Below are 13,406 nucleotides of genomic sequence, written 5' to 3' on the forward strand. Positions count from 1 at the left end.
ATGCTAATGCATGAACTTCAGTAGCCAGATAAACCACCATTGACAGCCATTGGAGTCCCATGTCTCTAACTTTCACTTCATCTCAAGTTGCTTACTCAGCTTTCACACACAGCAAACCATTAATTCTTTCTGCTTCGCCTTTTTACAGCATCCTTTAGATTCCCACTCTCTTTCTCCTAAGAAACCATGCAAGTTGTTGAGGTTGTTCTTTCTGGTTCCTTTCAAGTGCTGTTTGGCAAGCTGGGTTCCTCTGATTTGTGGAAGTTTGCACACCAAGAGCAAGTCCAAACGGAGCTCAAAAAATGGCAGAAAGACACTGGAAAATCCATGCAGTTCTAAAATGGTGCCAAGAGAAGCAGCTGAATCAACTATGCTTTACCTGGAAAGTACTGAGAAATAGAGAAGAAATATTAAGAAAAATAATTTATAATGAAAAATATGTTTATATATTTTTAAATTATTTAATTTTTATATAAAAATAAATAAAAATTGCAGAGATCTGAGGCATCCTTTCTCTGTAATTCATCAACAAACTATTACAGATTGAGCTTCAAAAATATTTCACACAAAATTATTATAGATGTGGTTACAACTTACAAATATTTGATATGAAATACAGAAAGCCCAAAACCAACAGCCTATAGTAGAACACAGTTATTACACTAAGCCCAACAAGCCCAATGAACCCTAGTTTACTTATTTGCGTCCAACAGCCCATCAACAGCCCTTGGCTTCAGACCCTTCCCAAAAGCTGCCTACCCCAAGCCGCCTTCTTCTCTATTGCTTCCTGCCAGGCTACCACTGCTCCCACAGCTGAGAGAGATGCTGTGAATGGGAGCAAGCTTCCCTTTTTTATAGACCTCAAGGGAAGTTCTTCAATTGCGGTTTGGGTGTTGGGTGGCAACTAACATCGATGAACATAGGCGGCAGTGGTGGTGCTGACTTCAATCTTCCAGCGTTTCCGGCGAGTCGGTGGTGGTGGTGGTGGTGGAGAGGGCATAGGGTGACCCACTTCGGTTTTTTTTAATAATGGCGGCGCACTCTGTGTTGTTCTCTTCAAAATGATACATGAGTTTCAGAAATCTTTCACCAGGTATTTCAGAAAAGTTTTTTTTTTTTTTTTTTGGCTAGATAATATGGATTTACTTGTTTATATGTTTTGAACTATGTAACCCCCGAAAAAAATTTGATTGTCAATTGTAGATTGAAGCACTAGATTGCTAGAAAAATTGGGAATTGGGCATTGTATGGATTTTTATAATTGGATTGTGATGAAGTTATTGTTTTTAATGGGTTGTTGTTCCTGTTAAAATCTAATCCAAGTGGAGGTTGGTAATGGTATTATTTGTTGACATTCCAAGTGATTTACAGAGTGTTTTTGATGGTTAGTGTCTTAATTAATTTTTCCCTGGAAAAGAAATTGTCTGCTTTGCTGAGAGTTGGTGCCGTTGGAGCATCTCTGGTCCCACCCCCCTTTAGAGCTCGTCTTTTCTTTACCAACCCCCAGCAGCAAATGACCTGCAGCCCATCCCCCTGACTGCCTCCCTTGTGATGATGAAACTTCTCATTGATTTTATGCAGTTCATTGACATGTTTATTCCCTGCATAAATGTTTTACAAAATCATTAATAGTTCAGGGTTCAATTTAAATGTAACATGCTTCCTTTTATATCCCATATCCACCATTTTGTAATACACCACTGCTATACGCTACAAAGCGGCAATAGACTACAAATCCCTTTAATGAGTTGGGCAATGCAGTAGGAACTTGAGGTGAATTAACTGAAAACACAAAAGTGCTGATATATCTGTTTTGTGATATAGAAAGAAAGGCAATAGTCAGTAGCCTCATTAATGTGTGGTAGAAGAGAATTCCATGGAAAAATTTTGTCGTGGTTCTAGGCAACCAAAAAAAAAACTGTAATATTTGAATTTCAGTTTAGTTTAGATAGGGAGAGAAAAAAAAAAAAAGATGTAGGAAACTGCATAAACACACATTATAATTTTTCTTTTTGAGCCATCTATTGCATATAACCAGCCATTGAACAATTAGTAAGACTTGAGCCTATTAGAACCATGGTATCTTCTGATGGAATTCATTAATGCTTGACCCCTTTTGAAGTCTATTTATTTGTTGCTGGCATATGTATTGTTATGTGCTTTTCAATACATCTATTTTATTTTTTTGTTGAAGAAAAGCATGTACTGCTTTCAAAATTATACAGCACAGAGAGCTCCCTTGATGTTTTTCTGATTTATGGTATTCAATGAATTGCATTAAGGAAACCTAAATTTGTGAAAATGTGGAATTCTTTGAATTCCAGTTCTATAAAAGTCTGTGATTCAATAGCATCTGGATGCTTGAAGTGTTAAGTATCCATTTGATCATGTTATGATTTTTCATTTCCATAAATAGTTCTTAGAACAGTTGGAAAAGTAAGTGATTTGCAAGTAGAGAACATTGCTGCACTGATTTAGCTTCTTAACTTCCCATTCATTTATTTTCTGCTTTTCTTTGGCTACTAAAACATTATCTGTTTTTGTCATGAGGAAATGTGGCAAATGGAATTTTAAACATGTAATTTTCCTGTTTACTGCAGCCTTTTCATGCTAGTTCCTGGTTGTTGATGAAGGCTTTGGTTCCAATTATCAATGCTTTCTCTTCTGGCTTAAAGGCGATAGTTATGAGAAATAGAATACCAAAAAAATTTTCATCTGCAAATTTAGCATTATCTTCTCCAACTCTTATGGTAGATGAAGTATTTAACCACAATAATTCCTGCTGTGTGGATGATGATCTATTGCCAAATATCAAATGCATTCCAGTCGAATATATGGAATGGAATGGGCTTTCTTCTGGTGAGAACGATATCTTTGCATATGTAGACAAGGATTCCCTGATTTCCGAAAATGAGAAAGCAGTTGATGATGAAATGGAAATAATAAAGGTGATACTCACAAACCGCGGATGGAATTTAGGTTCTCAAAATGGTTATAGGATTGATCTGAGTCAGTTTAACGTAATGAAGATTTTGAATGATCTGTTTGAAGAGAGTACAGATGCTGCCCTTGCTCTTTACTTCTTCAGGTGGTCAGAGTACTGCATGGGATCAAAGCATACAGTTGAATCAGTGTGTACAATGATACATATTCTGGTCTCTGGAAACATGAATCATAAAGCAATGGATCTACTTCTACATCTCATTAGTTATAACAGTGGAGAAGAGGGATGGCATAATATATTTCTGAAAATCCATGAAACCCATACCAAAAGAAGGGTCCTAGAAACTGTATATGGCATGCTTGTCAACTGTTATGTCAAGGAAAACATGACACAAGTGGCTCTTAAATTAATATGTAAAATGAGACATCTTAACATCTTTCCCTTGATAGGGGTTTGTAATTCACTTCTCAAGGCATTGTTGGAATCAGAGCAGTTGAATTTGGCTTGGGATTTTTTGAAAGAAATGAAGAGCCAAGGGCTAGGTTTAAATGCTTCTATTATTAGCTTATTTATCAGTGGATACTGTAGCCAAGGTAACATTGACACCGGTTGGAAATTGCTTATGGAAATGAAATATCTTGGAATCAAACCAGATGTTGTTGCATATACAATTGTGATTGACTCCCTATGCAAAATGTCCCTTTTAAAAGAAGCCACTTCTATACTGTTCAAAATGACTCAGATGGGTGTATTTCTGGATTCAGTTTCGGTTAGTTCAGTTGTTGATGGTTACTGCAAAGTTGGAAAATCAGAGGAAGCAATGGATGTTTTGGAGGTATTTAATCTTTCCCCCAATATTTTTGTATTCAATAGCTTTATTTCCAAATTATGCACAGATGGTAACATGTTAAAGGCTGCTAAAGTCTTCCAGGATATGTGTGAGATGGGCTTGATTCCTGATTGTTTTAGTTACACCACTATGATGGCAGGATACTGTAAAGTTAAGGACATAAGCAATGCTCTCAAATATTTAGGAAAAATGTTGAAGAGGGGAATTAGACCATCTGTTGCTACATACACTTTGCTTATAGATAGTTGTTGCAAGCCTGGAAACATGGAAATGGCAGAATATTTGTTTCAAAGGATGATAACAGAGGGTTTGGTACCTGATGTTGTTTCATACAATACATTAATGAATGGCTATGGAAAGAAGGGCCACCTGCAAAAGGCTTTTGAGCTTTTAAGTATGATGAGATCAGCTGGTGTCTCTCCAGATTTGGTAACCTACAACATTCTCATTCATGGTCTTATCAAGAGAGGATTAGTGAATGAAGCAAAAGATATTCTAGATGAGCTCACGAGAAGGGGTTTTTCTCCTGATGTTGTGACATTCACTAATATAATAGGTGGGTTCTCGAATAAGGGGAACTTTGAGGAAGCATTTCTTTTGTTCTTCTACATGAGTGAACACCATTTGGAACCTGATGTCGTGACATGCAGTGCTCTTCTTAATGGGTACTGCAGGACACGTTGTATGGCAGAAGCTAATGTTCTATTCCATAAGATGCTTGATGCTGGGCTGAAAGCTGATGTGATATTGTACAATAGTCTTATTCATGGATTTTGTAGTTTAGGAAACATTGATGATGCATGCCATTTGGTGAGTATGATGATCGAACATGGCATCATGCCAAACAATATTACTCATCATGCACTTGTCCTTGGATATGAAAAGAAGTGTGTTGAGAATCCTGTTGAAAGAGCAGCCTTTAAGCTGCAGCAATTACTGCTGAAATATGGTATCCAGGCTGAAGATGACAGATAACTAGCTATGATCTAGCAACCTAGCAACTTGGGTGCTGAACCTGTTATATGGCATGCAGGTATGTACTGGGAATTTTTGTGCTTATCTAATAAAAACTCCCATGCAATATCTCAAATTTAGTTTATAGATTTGTTGGCTTCACACTGTTTTACATGATTCTGATTCTAGATCTGGTGGGTTTTCAGGTATTTAAGCTAGTTCAACTTTGACATGGAGTTACCTGGTGTTGTCTCTTTCAGTCATCTTGGATAATTATCTTGAAGCTAAAAGATGGCAAGTTTTCAGAAATCAATGTGAAGAAACTCCTGTTTCTTTGAGATGTGGTCCTCACATGGCACAACAGTATTCAGCCTGGTAAAGAAAAACTGCACCCAATTCTTTTTGTATAGAAGAATTAATCTTCCATAATCATTATATATTTCTAATTTCTCACAATTTTCCACGTAATTCTTAGATTCCAAAGGCTTGAGCAAGGAAGTTCTGGAATATATTTGCTGAATGGAAAATTCAGGCATCAGTCTAAGAAACTTGTTTCTTTGAGATGTAGACCATTCTATGGCATGACAGAATTCAGCTCGGTAAAGAAAAACTAGACCCAATTCTTTTTGTAAGGAGAAACTAATTTCTGGTAATCATTCTATGTTTTACAATTTTTCTTGTAGCTTCGTTACCTACCAGAGGCTTAAGCAAGGAAGTTCTGGAATACATGCTGAATGGTTTTGTAGTTCTCATAACAGACCATATCTGATTGAGCTTCTACAACTAACCTCCAAGTGGGAAAGAAGCATAGGGAGGTTTGTTGTCTTCCCCTAAACTATTAATTGCTGTTCCTGTATTGCAATTAGAAATTGTTTACTACCACAATCGAGGCAATTAATTCACCTTTCATTAGCTTGGGGAATCTTTTCTCTTGCTTTTTAGAAAATCTAATGCAGAAGTTCAATGATTTACTAGTTGACTGCAAATTTCTTCTGGCTGGCTAGTTTCTCAATCATTTAGAAAAGCTGATTCATGCTGCAGATTTTTAGACAGTGAGTTCATTGCCTCAAAAAAAGTATTCTCACCCTTTGTTTTGCTGTTTGTTCATCCATCATTTTCCAGTTTTATCGTATTCTCCCCCTGATCATCTCCAGTATACGAGTCCATGGATCTTCCTTTTTCCATTTGCGTGGTGCTGATGAGACTGTTCTTTTTTCTTTTTTTCAGATTGCCACAAATTCTATTTCATGGGGAATCCAGCAATGCAGCATCTGAAATGACAATTTCTCGAGATGCAGTTATACCCGAGGGGAGTTTATCCATCTGGCCGGAGTTCTTTCCACTGGTTCTTCTTTATCTTGCCTCTGATCATACTCCCTTGGGGTTTCTAGCTTTGTTTCCACTGTTTCCACCATATTCATGGCAAATAAATAAAGCACTAGATGGAAGTTGTTGGCTCTTTGTATCACCTCCCTGAAAATACAGTGAAAAACTTTGAATGAAATGTAAACACAAATCTATTTTCTGGGTTCTGTTTGGTGTCAACCATGAGCAATACTGGCATCAAAGCAAATTATGTAAAAAAATCTTCAGATGTGCCTGAAAGAAACGTCCAAATACATTATGTAAAACCAGAGGATATGCCTCGTACAAATATACAATTTTCCTTCTTGAGGTCTGAGAGCAATTCCCATTTTCACAACAACCATTACAATGAATTTGCAACCATGGTTCCCCTTTTATTTCTCAAGAATCAGCATGATCTATCATTATTCCCCGAAACCCCATAAGAATCAGCATCCACATGAAGGTAAAATTAGTCCACCCAACATTCTATTCTCGAATCTTTTGGATTCCAATCCATCGTGCATAGTCCACCCACCTGTTCAAAAAACAAGTATGAAGTTTGAGAATTGTCAACAACTAAAACATTCAAGTTATACAAGGACTTAGCATAATGATGTTCTGAAGAGAGCTTAGAAAAAATAACTCACATTAATGATCCCAAGAACGTGTTGCCAGTTCGAACAGCAAAGCAGACTGCACTCAGCATAAGCTTGTGTTGGTGCAGCAATGGTTCTAGAATCCTTTGCTCAATGACCCCAGCCAATACTTGGTATCTGTTTGGAAAATGAATGGATAAAGGTGCAAGCACATATCCAGGCATGAGACAAACAGTCCATGAAAACTAACCATCCACAAGGGTTATGTTCCATAGTGGCACAGTGAGATGCCTCCAATAATTTCTAGTCTGATGTTAGGAACATTGCGTTTAGCGTAATTTGTGGCTTTGTGATCTTCAAATAGGAACTTGTCTAGGCTATGAAGTCCAGAATGTGGACAAGGACAAAGGTAGGGCCGGTATCTAAACCTTCTCATCCAACTAGAGTGAATAATCACTTGGATGAATCATCATGTGATTCTATGCAAAAATTATTAGAATTAAGACTTGATTAATGTGTTTATCTAAGCAACTCGAGTTAGGTCAGAGACACTACATATAACAATCCTGTCATTGATGGAGGGTCTCAGAGACAGGAGAGAAGACAATACTTCCAGAACTTGAAGAGGAATCAAAGTTGAATGCAGATACAAAAATCAATGAAGTGAAGTTACCTAAGATTGCTAGAAACTGCCATATAGACTCCATAAGCAACACTAGTTGAAATAATGGGCACATCCTCTGCTTCGGCAGCAAAAGATTTATCAAAAGCCTTCCGTGCGTTAATCAATGCATTTGTTATACCAGTACCAACCTGAATGTCACCAAATGGAAAATGTTCATATAGCAGTTACCAAACAACATATCAACAGGTGGTGGTGAAATGGATGATTTCTATCCATATACGTTTTTTATTCACCAACTGTATTTACCATAAACATGAGGAGCATGCACATGCAAAATTGTTAAACAATCAACAGATAGGAGTTGAAAGTGGTAGCTCATCATATAACTCATGGAATTTAAATTGGCAAAACAACTACTACAGCCACATAGGACCGCAAGTACAACTCTCTCCCTCTCTCTCTCTCTCTCTCTCACACTCACACACACACACACCAAATATATATTGAAATGGAAATTGTGATCTTAAAGCGGCCAAATAAAGCGATGATTATAAACAGATACCACAAAACCAGACATCCAAGGCTCACGATATAATAAACATGAGCATGTGCGACAGGAATGACTAGTTAGTGCTAAAAAATTACTAGTAAGTGATGCACTAAATTACTACATACCTTCACTAGATTATTTTAACATAAAAAACAATATAATAATGGAATACAAAAAAACCAGAATGATCATTCAATTCAACAATGACAAAATTGCTCATGTCTATTAACTATTCAATGTAAAAAATAATAACTGCGTTTCTAGTATAAGTCTCAATTAAAATGACTATTAGATTGTCTACAACTGCATTATGATTTCCCACCCAAGGCCAGAAAATCCTAGCTGTTTAAAAACAAAAAATATCAAGCATCTACAATAGTTAATCTGATTTTTAAACCTTTTGAAATGTTGCTACAATGCTCAAGCAATACTCATCATCAGTATTTCATGAATCCCGCCCTACCCAAGTGATTCTTAATCTTTTGCACTAATTACACCATGAATGAGAACTATAAGATCCATCAGAGTTACTCCCACTTAATGTTTATAACCAAAACCTTGGATCCATCAATACAGACAAACAGCATCAGCAACTTCTTACAATGCCTCATGTCACCAGTTTCCAACCTGAATGTTTGGATTATTAAGAGCCCATTTGGTAGTGATTCTAGGAAGTACTTTTAACCTAAAAAGTGTTTTTGAAAAAAGTTAGGTATTTGGCAAAATTTAGGAAACACTTTAAAAATCTGAAAATCACTTATAGTGTTAGAACAATCACTCGGAGTGTTTTTTGGAAAAACACTTCCAGAGAAAACACTTCGAGTAGAAACACTACCAAACGCACTCTAAATTGTGAAATTTCTTTGGGGGTTGGGCCATTGGAATGTGTGAAAACACACATGCATATGCACAGACAGAGGGTACATGGATGTTGCATGCTGCAAAAATTATCTTCCAAAACATGAACAGATAATTAATAGTCAAATAAAAGACCTGCCTAGGAGAGAATCAACAAGACTATTCCAGTTACAGAAACACAAGAATTGTAAAAAGTGCAAACTAGCGTGACATTCTCCTCCAATGGACCATACAACAGGTGATGGAGGACAATTTCCAAAAGGAAAACACCTAAGTCTACAGAAGGCTAAAGGTGAATGAAGCTCAAAAACAGACAAGGTATTGACATACCAGAGATGCACCAGTTCCAACTGCAAATAGCTTGGCCCCATTACGCTGCATAATGGATAGAAATCCTCATTAATTTGATGTGAAAATACCAGCTTCAATTTGGCCATATGTTTAAATACATACCACTATTGCACCTATTCTCTGTAAAAATGAATAAGATGTACCAGCCAAAGCCACCTGCAGATGGGATTTAAGAATTTGAGTAAATGACTGATACAGTATATTTTTATTGAAATTTATATATAAAAGCAATAACCTGAAATGCATTATCAGGACATCTGTAGAAAAACTTGGCAAGAGCCCCAGCACTGACTGCAAGAGGTGGTTTAAGAGAAACTGTAGGAGCAGGGAGCCAGACAAGCATGAAATCTGCTATAATGGCCATTACCTAAGATAGAGGCTCAATTAGAAAAAGGAATTAACTAATGGATTAGACAAGCAGAATATGCTAATTCATAGGGAAAGTAGTATCAAGTCAGAAACAGGATAAAAAACAAGACCACAAACAGAAGTGCAATAAACATCACTTCTGCCTAAAATAAAATTACTTGATGTATATATATCAGACAATTTGACAAGGATACATATGCATAATTAAAGTGCAGAAATCTCTATATTTCTCAACTTATATAACCTTACATCCCAACTACTTGGAGCCCACTAGACATTCCCTTTTTTCCACTTGTGCATTTTAGAATCACATTTGCTCAAGTGACTAATGGAAAGATTTACAAAAAAGAAAGATTCGGAAACTAGTGAAGAGGGAATTTAGCATTAGTTTGATCTCCTAGAAAAAGCATAAAGTTTCAACAGAGATAATGTGGTGGATTTTAGAAAAAGGAAGTGGTATATTTTATCATTAAAAATAAAAAATGAAAAATAAAAAGAAAGCACCATTCAAATATATTAGTGTGACTAGGGACATGTATGATGAAGCAGTGATTGGTCTGAAAAGAGGTGGAGGGGCACATCAATTTCCAGTTGTGAGAGGCTTCATCAGGAATTCCCATTAAGCCTTTACCTTTCTTCTTAAGTTATGGACAAAATCACTAGAGATATTCAATAAGTATGACCATTGTAGTTCATCGAAGTAGAGGAAGGATTGTCTCAAGTTAAATGTTGCAAATTAAATCACACTGAGGGACCAGAGCATGACTCCTAAGTATTCTGATAACTTTTTGAAAAGGTACAGCTTCTTCCTTGTATGAAATTGACACATTTGCATTCATTAAGATTTGATCTCATAGAATATGTAGCAAATTGATAAAATGAAGTCAATTTACAAACCTAAATGTGGAGATCCCATGCATAGACTTTAAATCATAGTGGTGTTACAATGCTATATTTGATATATAATATTCCAGTCTGTATTTATACCATGGGTGATTAATTGCTAGTAAATTTGGACCAAGGATAGATTGATGCATAAAATTCGGACGAACGACAGATTGATGCATATGCATGTATCTTAATTGATGAACCCAAATAGGTAGAAACTTTTGCATTTAATCGTTGAGATATACTTTGGATTCATAATGGTTTATTATATGAAGAACCTAAACAGGATCTATGGAAGGTAACTTCAATAAACTAGAAATATGACTACGACAATGAAGACTAACAATTTGTTTTCTCTAGGCTTGACTATTGGTGAGAGATTGAGAAACATAGTAGTTGAATAAGGCAAGGATGAACTAGTGTGATCAGACTGAGATCATGCCCTAGTCAAGACAAGATATGATCCTAACATTTAGCCAGTAAGCTAAAAGTGATCCAGAGGCCTTAAATGCCAGCAGCCTCAAGTTTAGGAATACTATATCTGATATATACACACACTCACTCTCTCTCTACTTTTCCAAATTTACAGTATTCCTTGGTTGATTTATGTAGCTGGAATTCTCTATTCACATGTATTTTGTACGGTATAGCTTACAAATACTGTGATCTTAAATTCTGTTTTAAGCCCAAGAAAATCATTGTACTTATGTAAAAATACAAATTGTATTGTTTTTTCATCAACATCAAATCTAATATTTAAATGAGATTTCATAAAAAAAACAGCCATACCACATCAGCAAAAACAAAATCCAGCTCCTTACTAAACTTTTCTCTTCGCCGTTCCAACTCTGCAGCAGTCTAGAAAGTAAAATTATATCCATGAGTAACACATTCATCATAAAATACAAGGAAAGCAACAAATTTTGTGCTACATGAATACTCAAAACAGTACAAAACTCTGCTCATGGTTGTGAATGGCTTAAGAAGTTCTGAGTCATTAAAGTAGTCAAACTTTGTGTTGTTTAACTATGGTAAACAATGAGAAACCTTTTGTTTTCCATATTTCAAAATTTGTGGTTTTTCAATAGTAAACTACCTAAAAATTGACATGTTTCTTATTTTTGTTTCCAAAAATGAGATTCAAAATAACCATAGAGTTTAAGTGCATTCAAGAGCCCAAAGTCTTATGCATCCTGACAGTAATCACCCTAAGTTCCAATGCATTCTACGTAAAAATAAAAAAATGATATGCATTTCTAAGAAGAAAAGTTTTTGTGGGATGAAAGTTAAGTTTATTAAGCAATTCTCTCAGAAACTCTGTTCCCTATTCTCATCCCCTTCAAGGAAGATTCTCTTCTCCTCTGTTTTTCAAACAATTCTCCCAGCTTTGCTTTCTATTAATCTTTTTAAGATTCCATTTCGATGTCAGAAACAAGGAAAAACAGGGGAAAAAAATTCTTGTTTGGACGCATTGTAAAATGAAAACAGAAAAAAAAAAAAAAAAAAAAACGAAGAATATTCTGAAAATTCATAATTTTCAAACTCCTCATTTTCTATTAAAAAATGTGACGGAAAATGAAAAATTCCTCATTTTCTCCAGAAACAAAATTGACCCAAAAAAAGAGATATATGGAAAAACAGTGAAGCAAAGGTTCTATTTCAATCAATCACCCAACTTTTTTTACTTCCTGCACAACAGACTATCTTTTTCAATTTCTGAAGAAAAGCTTCTTGAAATGCAAACTCCAAAAAAGCAATTGAATCTAAGAACAATAACTTTTACATAGATTATGATCTGATTCTGAATTCAAAAAGCGCAAACCTTAGTGAAGATCCCAACACCACACTCCATTGCGACCTTAGCCAAAAATAGATCATCCGCAAGCAACCGCTCCTTGAATCCTCCGAACTGAAGCAACCACCGGAACACCGCAGACTTCTCCAGCTCAAAGTACCTGCTCACTATCGCTCCCGGTATCCTCCCGGCTTGGACCGCCGCTGCCAGATCCTTCGGAAGACTGTCCAGAGATCTCCCCATCTCCGCCAAAGCCAGAATCGCCTCCGTCCTGTTCCTCTCCTCGGCATCTCCGTCCTCACCTCCACCACCTCCACCTCCACCTCCGCCTCCGCCTCCGCCTGGTACTCCGCCGGAGCCTCCATCACCTACGGCGAGAACCACGGTCGGCAGCCGATAACGGCGGGAGTCGAAGATTCGTTGAGGAGGAGTGAGGACGGAAGCAGCGGTGATGCGGCGAGTGGTGACGCTGAGAATTGGAGGGGAGAGGTGGGGCGTGGGGGTTGGGAAGGAGAGAGCGCGTGAGGAGAAGTTTGAAAAGGTGGCTATCGCCATTAGAGAAAGAGAGAAAGAGAGAAACCCTTCCTTGGTGATCCAGATTCTCTCGCTCTTCCCTCTCTGAAGTATGAATTTTTTTAGACACAGAACGTGGAGAGAGCTAGTGTCAGTGTCAGTGAGCTGGGTCTGTTTGGTGGTGGAGAAAGTAGATGGGAATGTGGTGAGAAAAACGATGACACGTGCGCCCGTGTCACCTAAACTCTCATTGTTCCTACATTTCACTCATCATTAGCACTTCACTTACCAAATTTTAAAATTTAAACTTACTTCAATAAAACAAAATTATTTCATTAAAAAATAAATATGATTGTGAGGGAAGCCACGTGGCAATCTCAAAAGCCACCTAGTCTTTGTCGCGGGGTCCACCTTCACTTCATAACTAGCCCGACAAATCGAGGCGCGTGGCCATTGGCGACGGAAATAAGTGAACAGTAATAGAAGGTGCAAAGCACGCTCCATTCGAGAGTTGGGGGAGAGTTGGGTTTGAATCTGAATCGCAAATCTGTGTCTGACTAATTGCGAAAAGGTCAAAAATCGGAGGGCTGTCCTTTTCTTAACTCAAGTTTGCGGCTAAATCACTTGTTTTTTATCAATATCACTTCTTTTTTAAAAAAAAAAAAAAAAAAAATTACAGAAAATTTCTCTCCTCACCTTTGGATTTTGATTTCTGCTTTTAGATAAAAATTATAAACAACCAATTATAATATATTTTCTTGATAAA

The 13,406-nt window shown here is 36.8% G+C and overlaps 2 protein-coding genes across 4 annotated transcripts; one reads left to right on the forward strand and one right to left on the reverse strand.

Moving 5' to 3' along the window:
• Nucleotides 1–723: 723 nt before the first annotated feature.
• On the forward strand, nt 724–6,280 carry LOC100260220 (pentatricopeptide repeat-containing protein At2g19280). Of its 3 annotated transcripts, XM_010661180.3 has the most exons (7): nt 730–1,093; nt 2,601–4,827; nt 4,955–5,123; nt 5,224–5,347; nt 5,432–5,563; nt 5,724–5,800; nt 5,976–6,280. In XM_010661180.3, the coding sequence occupies exon 2, from the start codon at nt 2,628–2,630 to the stop codon at nt 4,767–4,769; it is 2,142 nt and encodes a 713-aa protein (XP_010659482.1). In that variant the 5' UTR covers nt 730–1,093; nt 2,601–2,627; the 3' UTR covers nt 4,770–4,827; nt 4,955–5,123; nt 5,224–5,347; nt 5,432–5,563; nt 5,724–5,800; nt 5,976–6,280. The 3 variants fall into 3 exon arrangements, with proteins under 3 accessions (XP_002272339.2, XP_010659482.1, XP_010659481.1); XM_002272303.4 differs by having other exon boundaries at nt 724–1,093; nt 5,432–5,800; XM_010661179.3 differs by lacking the exon at nt 5,724–5,800.
• A 64-nt stretch (nt 6,281–6,344) lies between these two features.
• Nucleotides 6,345–12,931, reverse strand: LOC100255131 (protein RETICULATA-RELATED 4, chloroplastic). Its single transcript, XM_002274436.5, has 8 exons — nt 12,155–12,931; nt 11,122–11,190; nt 9,311–9,442; nt 9,178–9,231; nt 9,055–9,099; nt 7,365–7,504; nt 6,743–6,868; nt 6,345–6,630 (listed from the first exon to the last, which is right to left on the reverse strand). The coding sequence occupies exons 1-8, from the start codon at nt 12,680–12,682 to the stop codon at nt 6,582–6,584; spliced, it is 1,143 nt and encodes a 380-aa protein (XP_002274472.1). The 5' UTR covers nt 12,683–12,931; the 3' UTR covers nt 6,345–6,581.
• Between the last annotated feature and the right edge of the window lie 475 nt (nt 12,932–13,406).

The sequence above is a fragment of the Vitis vinifera genome, chromosome 13 (genome assembly GCF_030704535.1).
Source record: "Vitis vinifera cultivar Pinot Noir 40024 chromosome 13, ASM3070453v1".
In the NCBI taxonomy this organism is placed as follows: Eukaryota; Viridiplantae; Streptophyta; class Magnoliopsida; order Vitales; family Vitaceae; genus Vitis; species Vitis vinifera.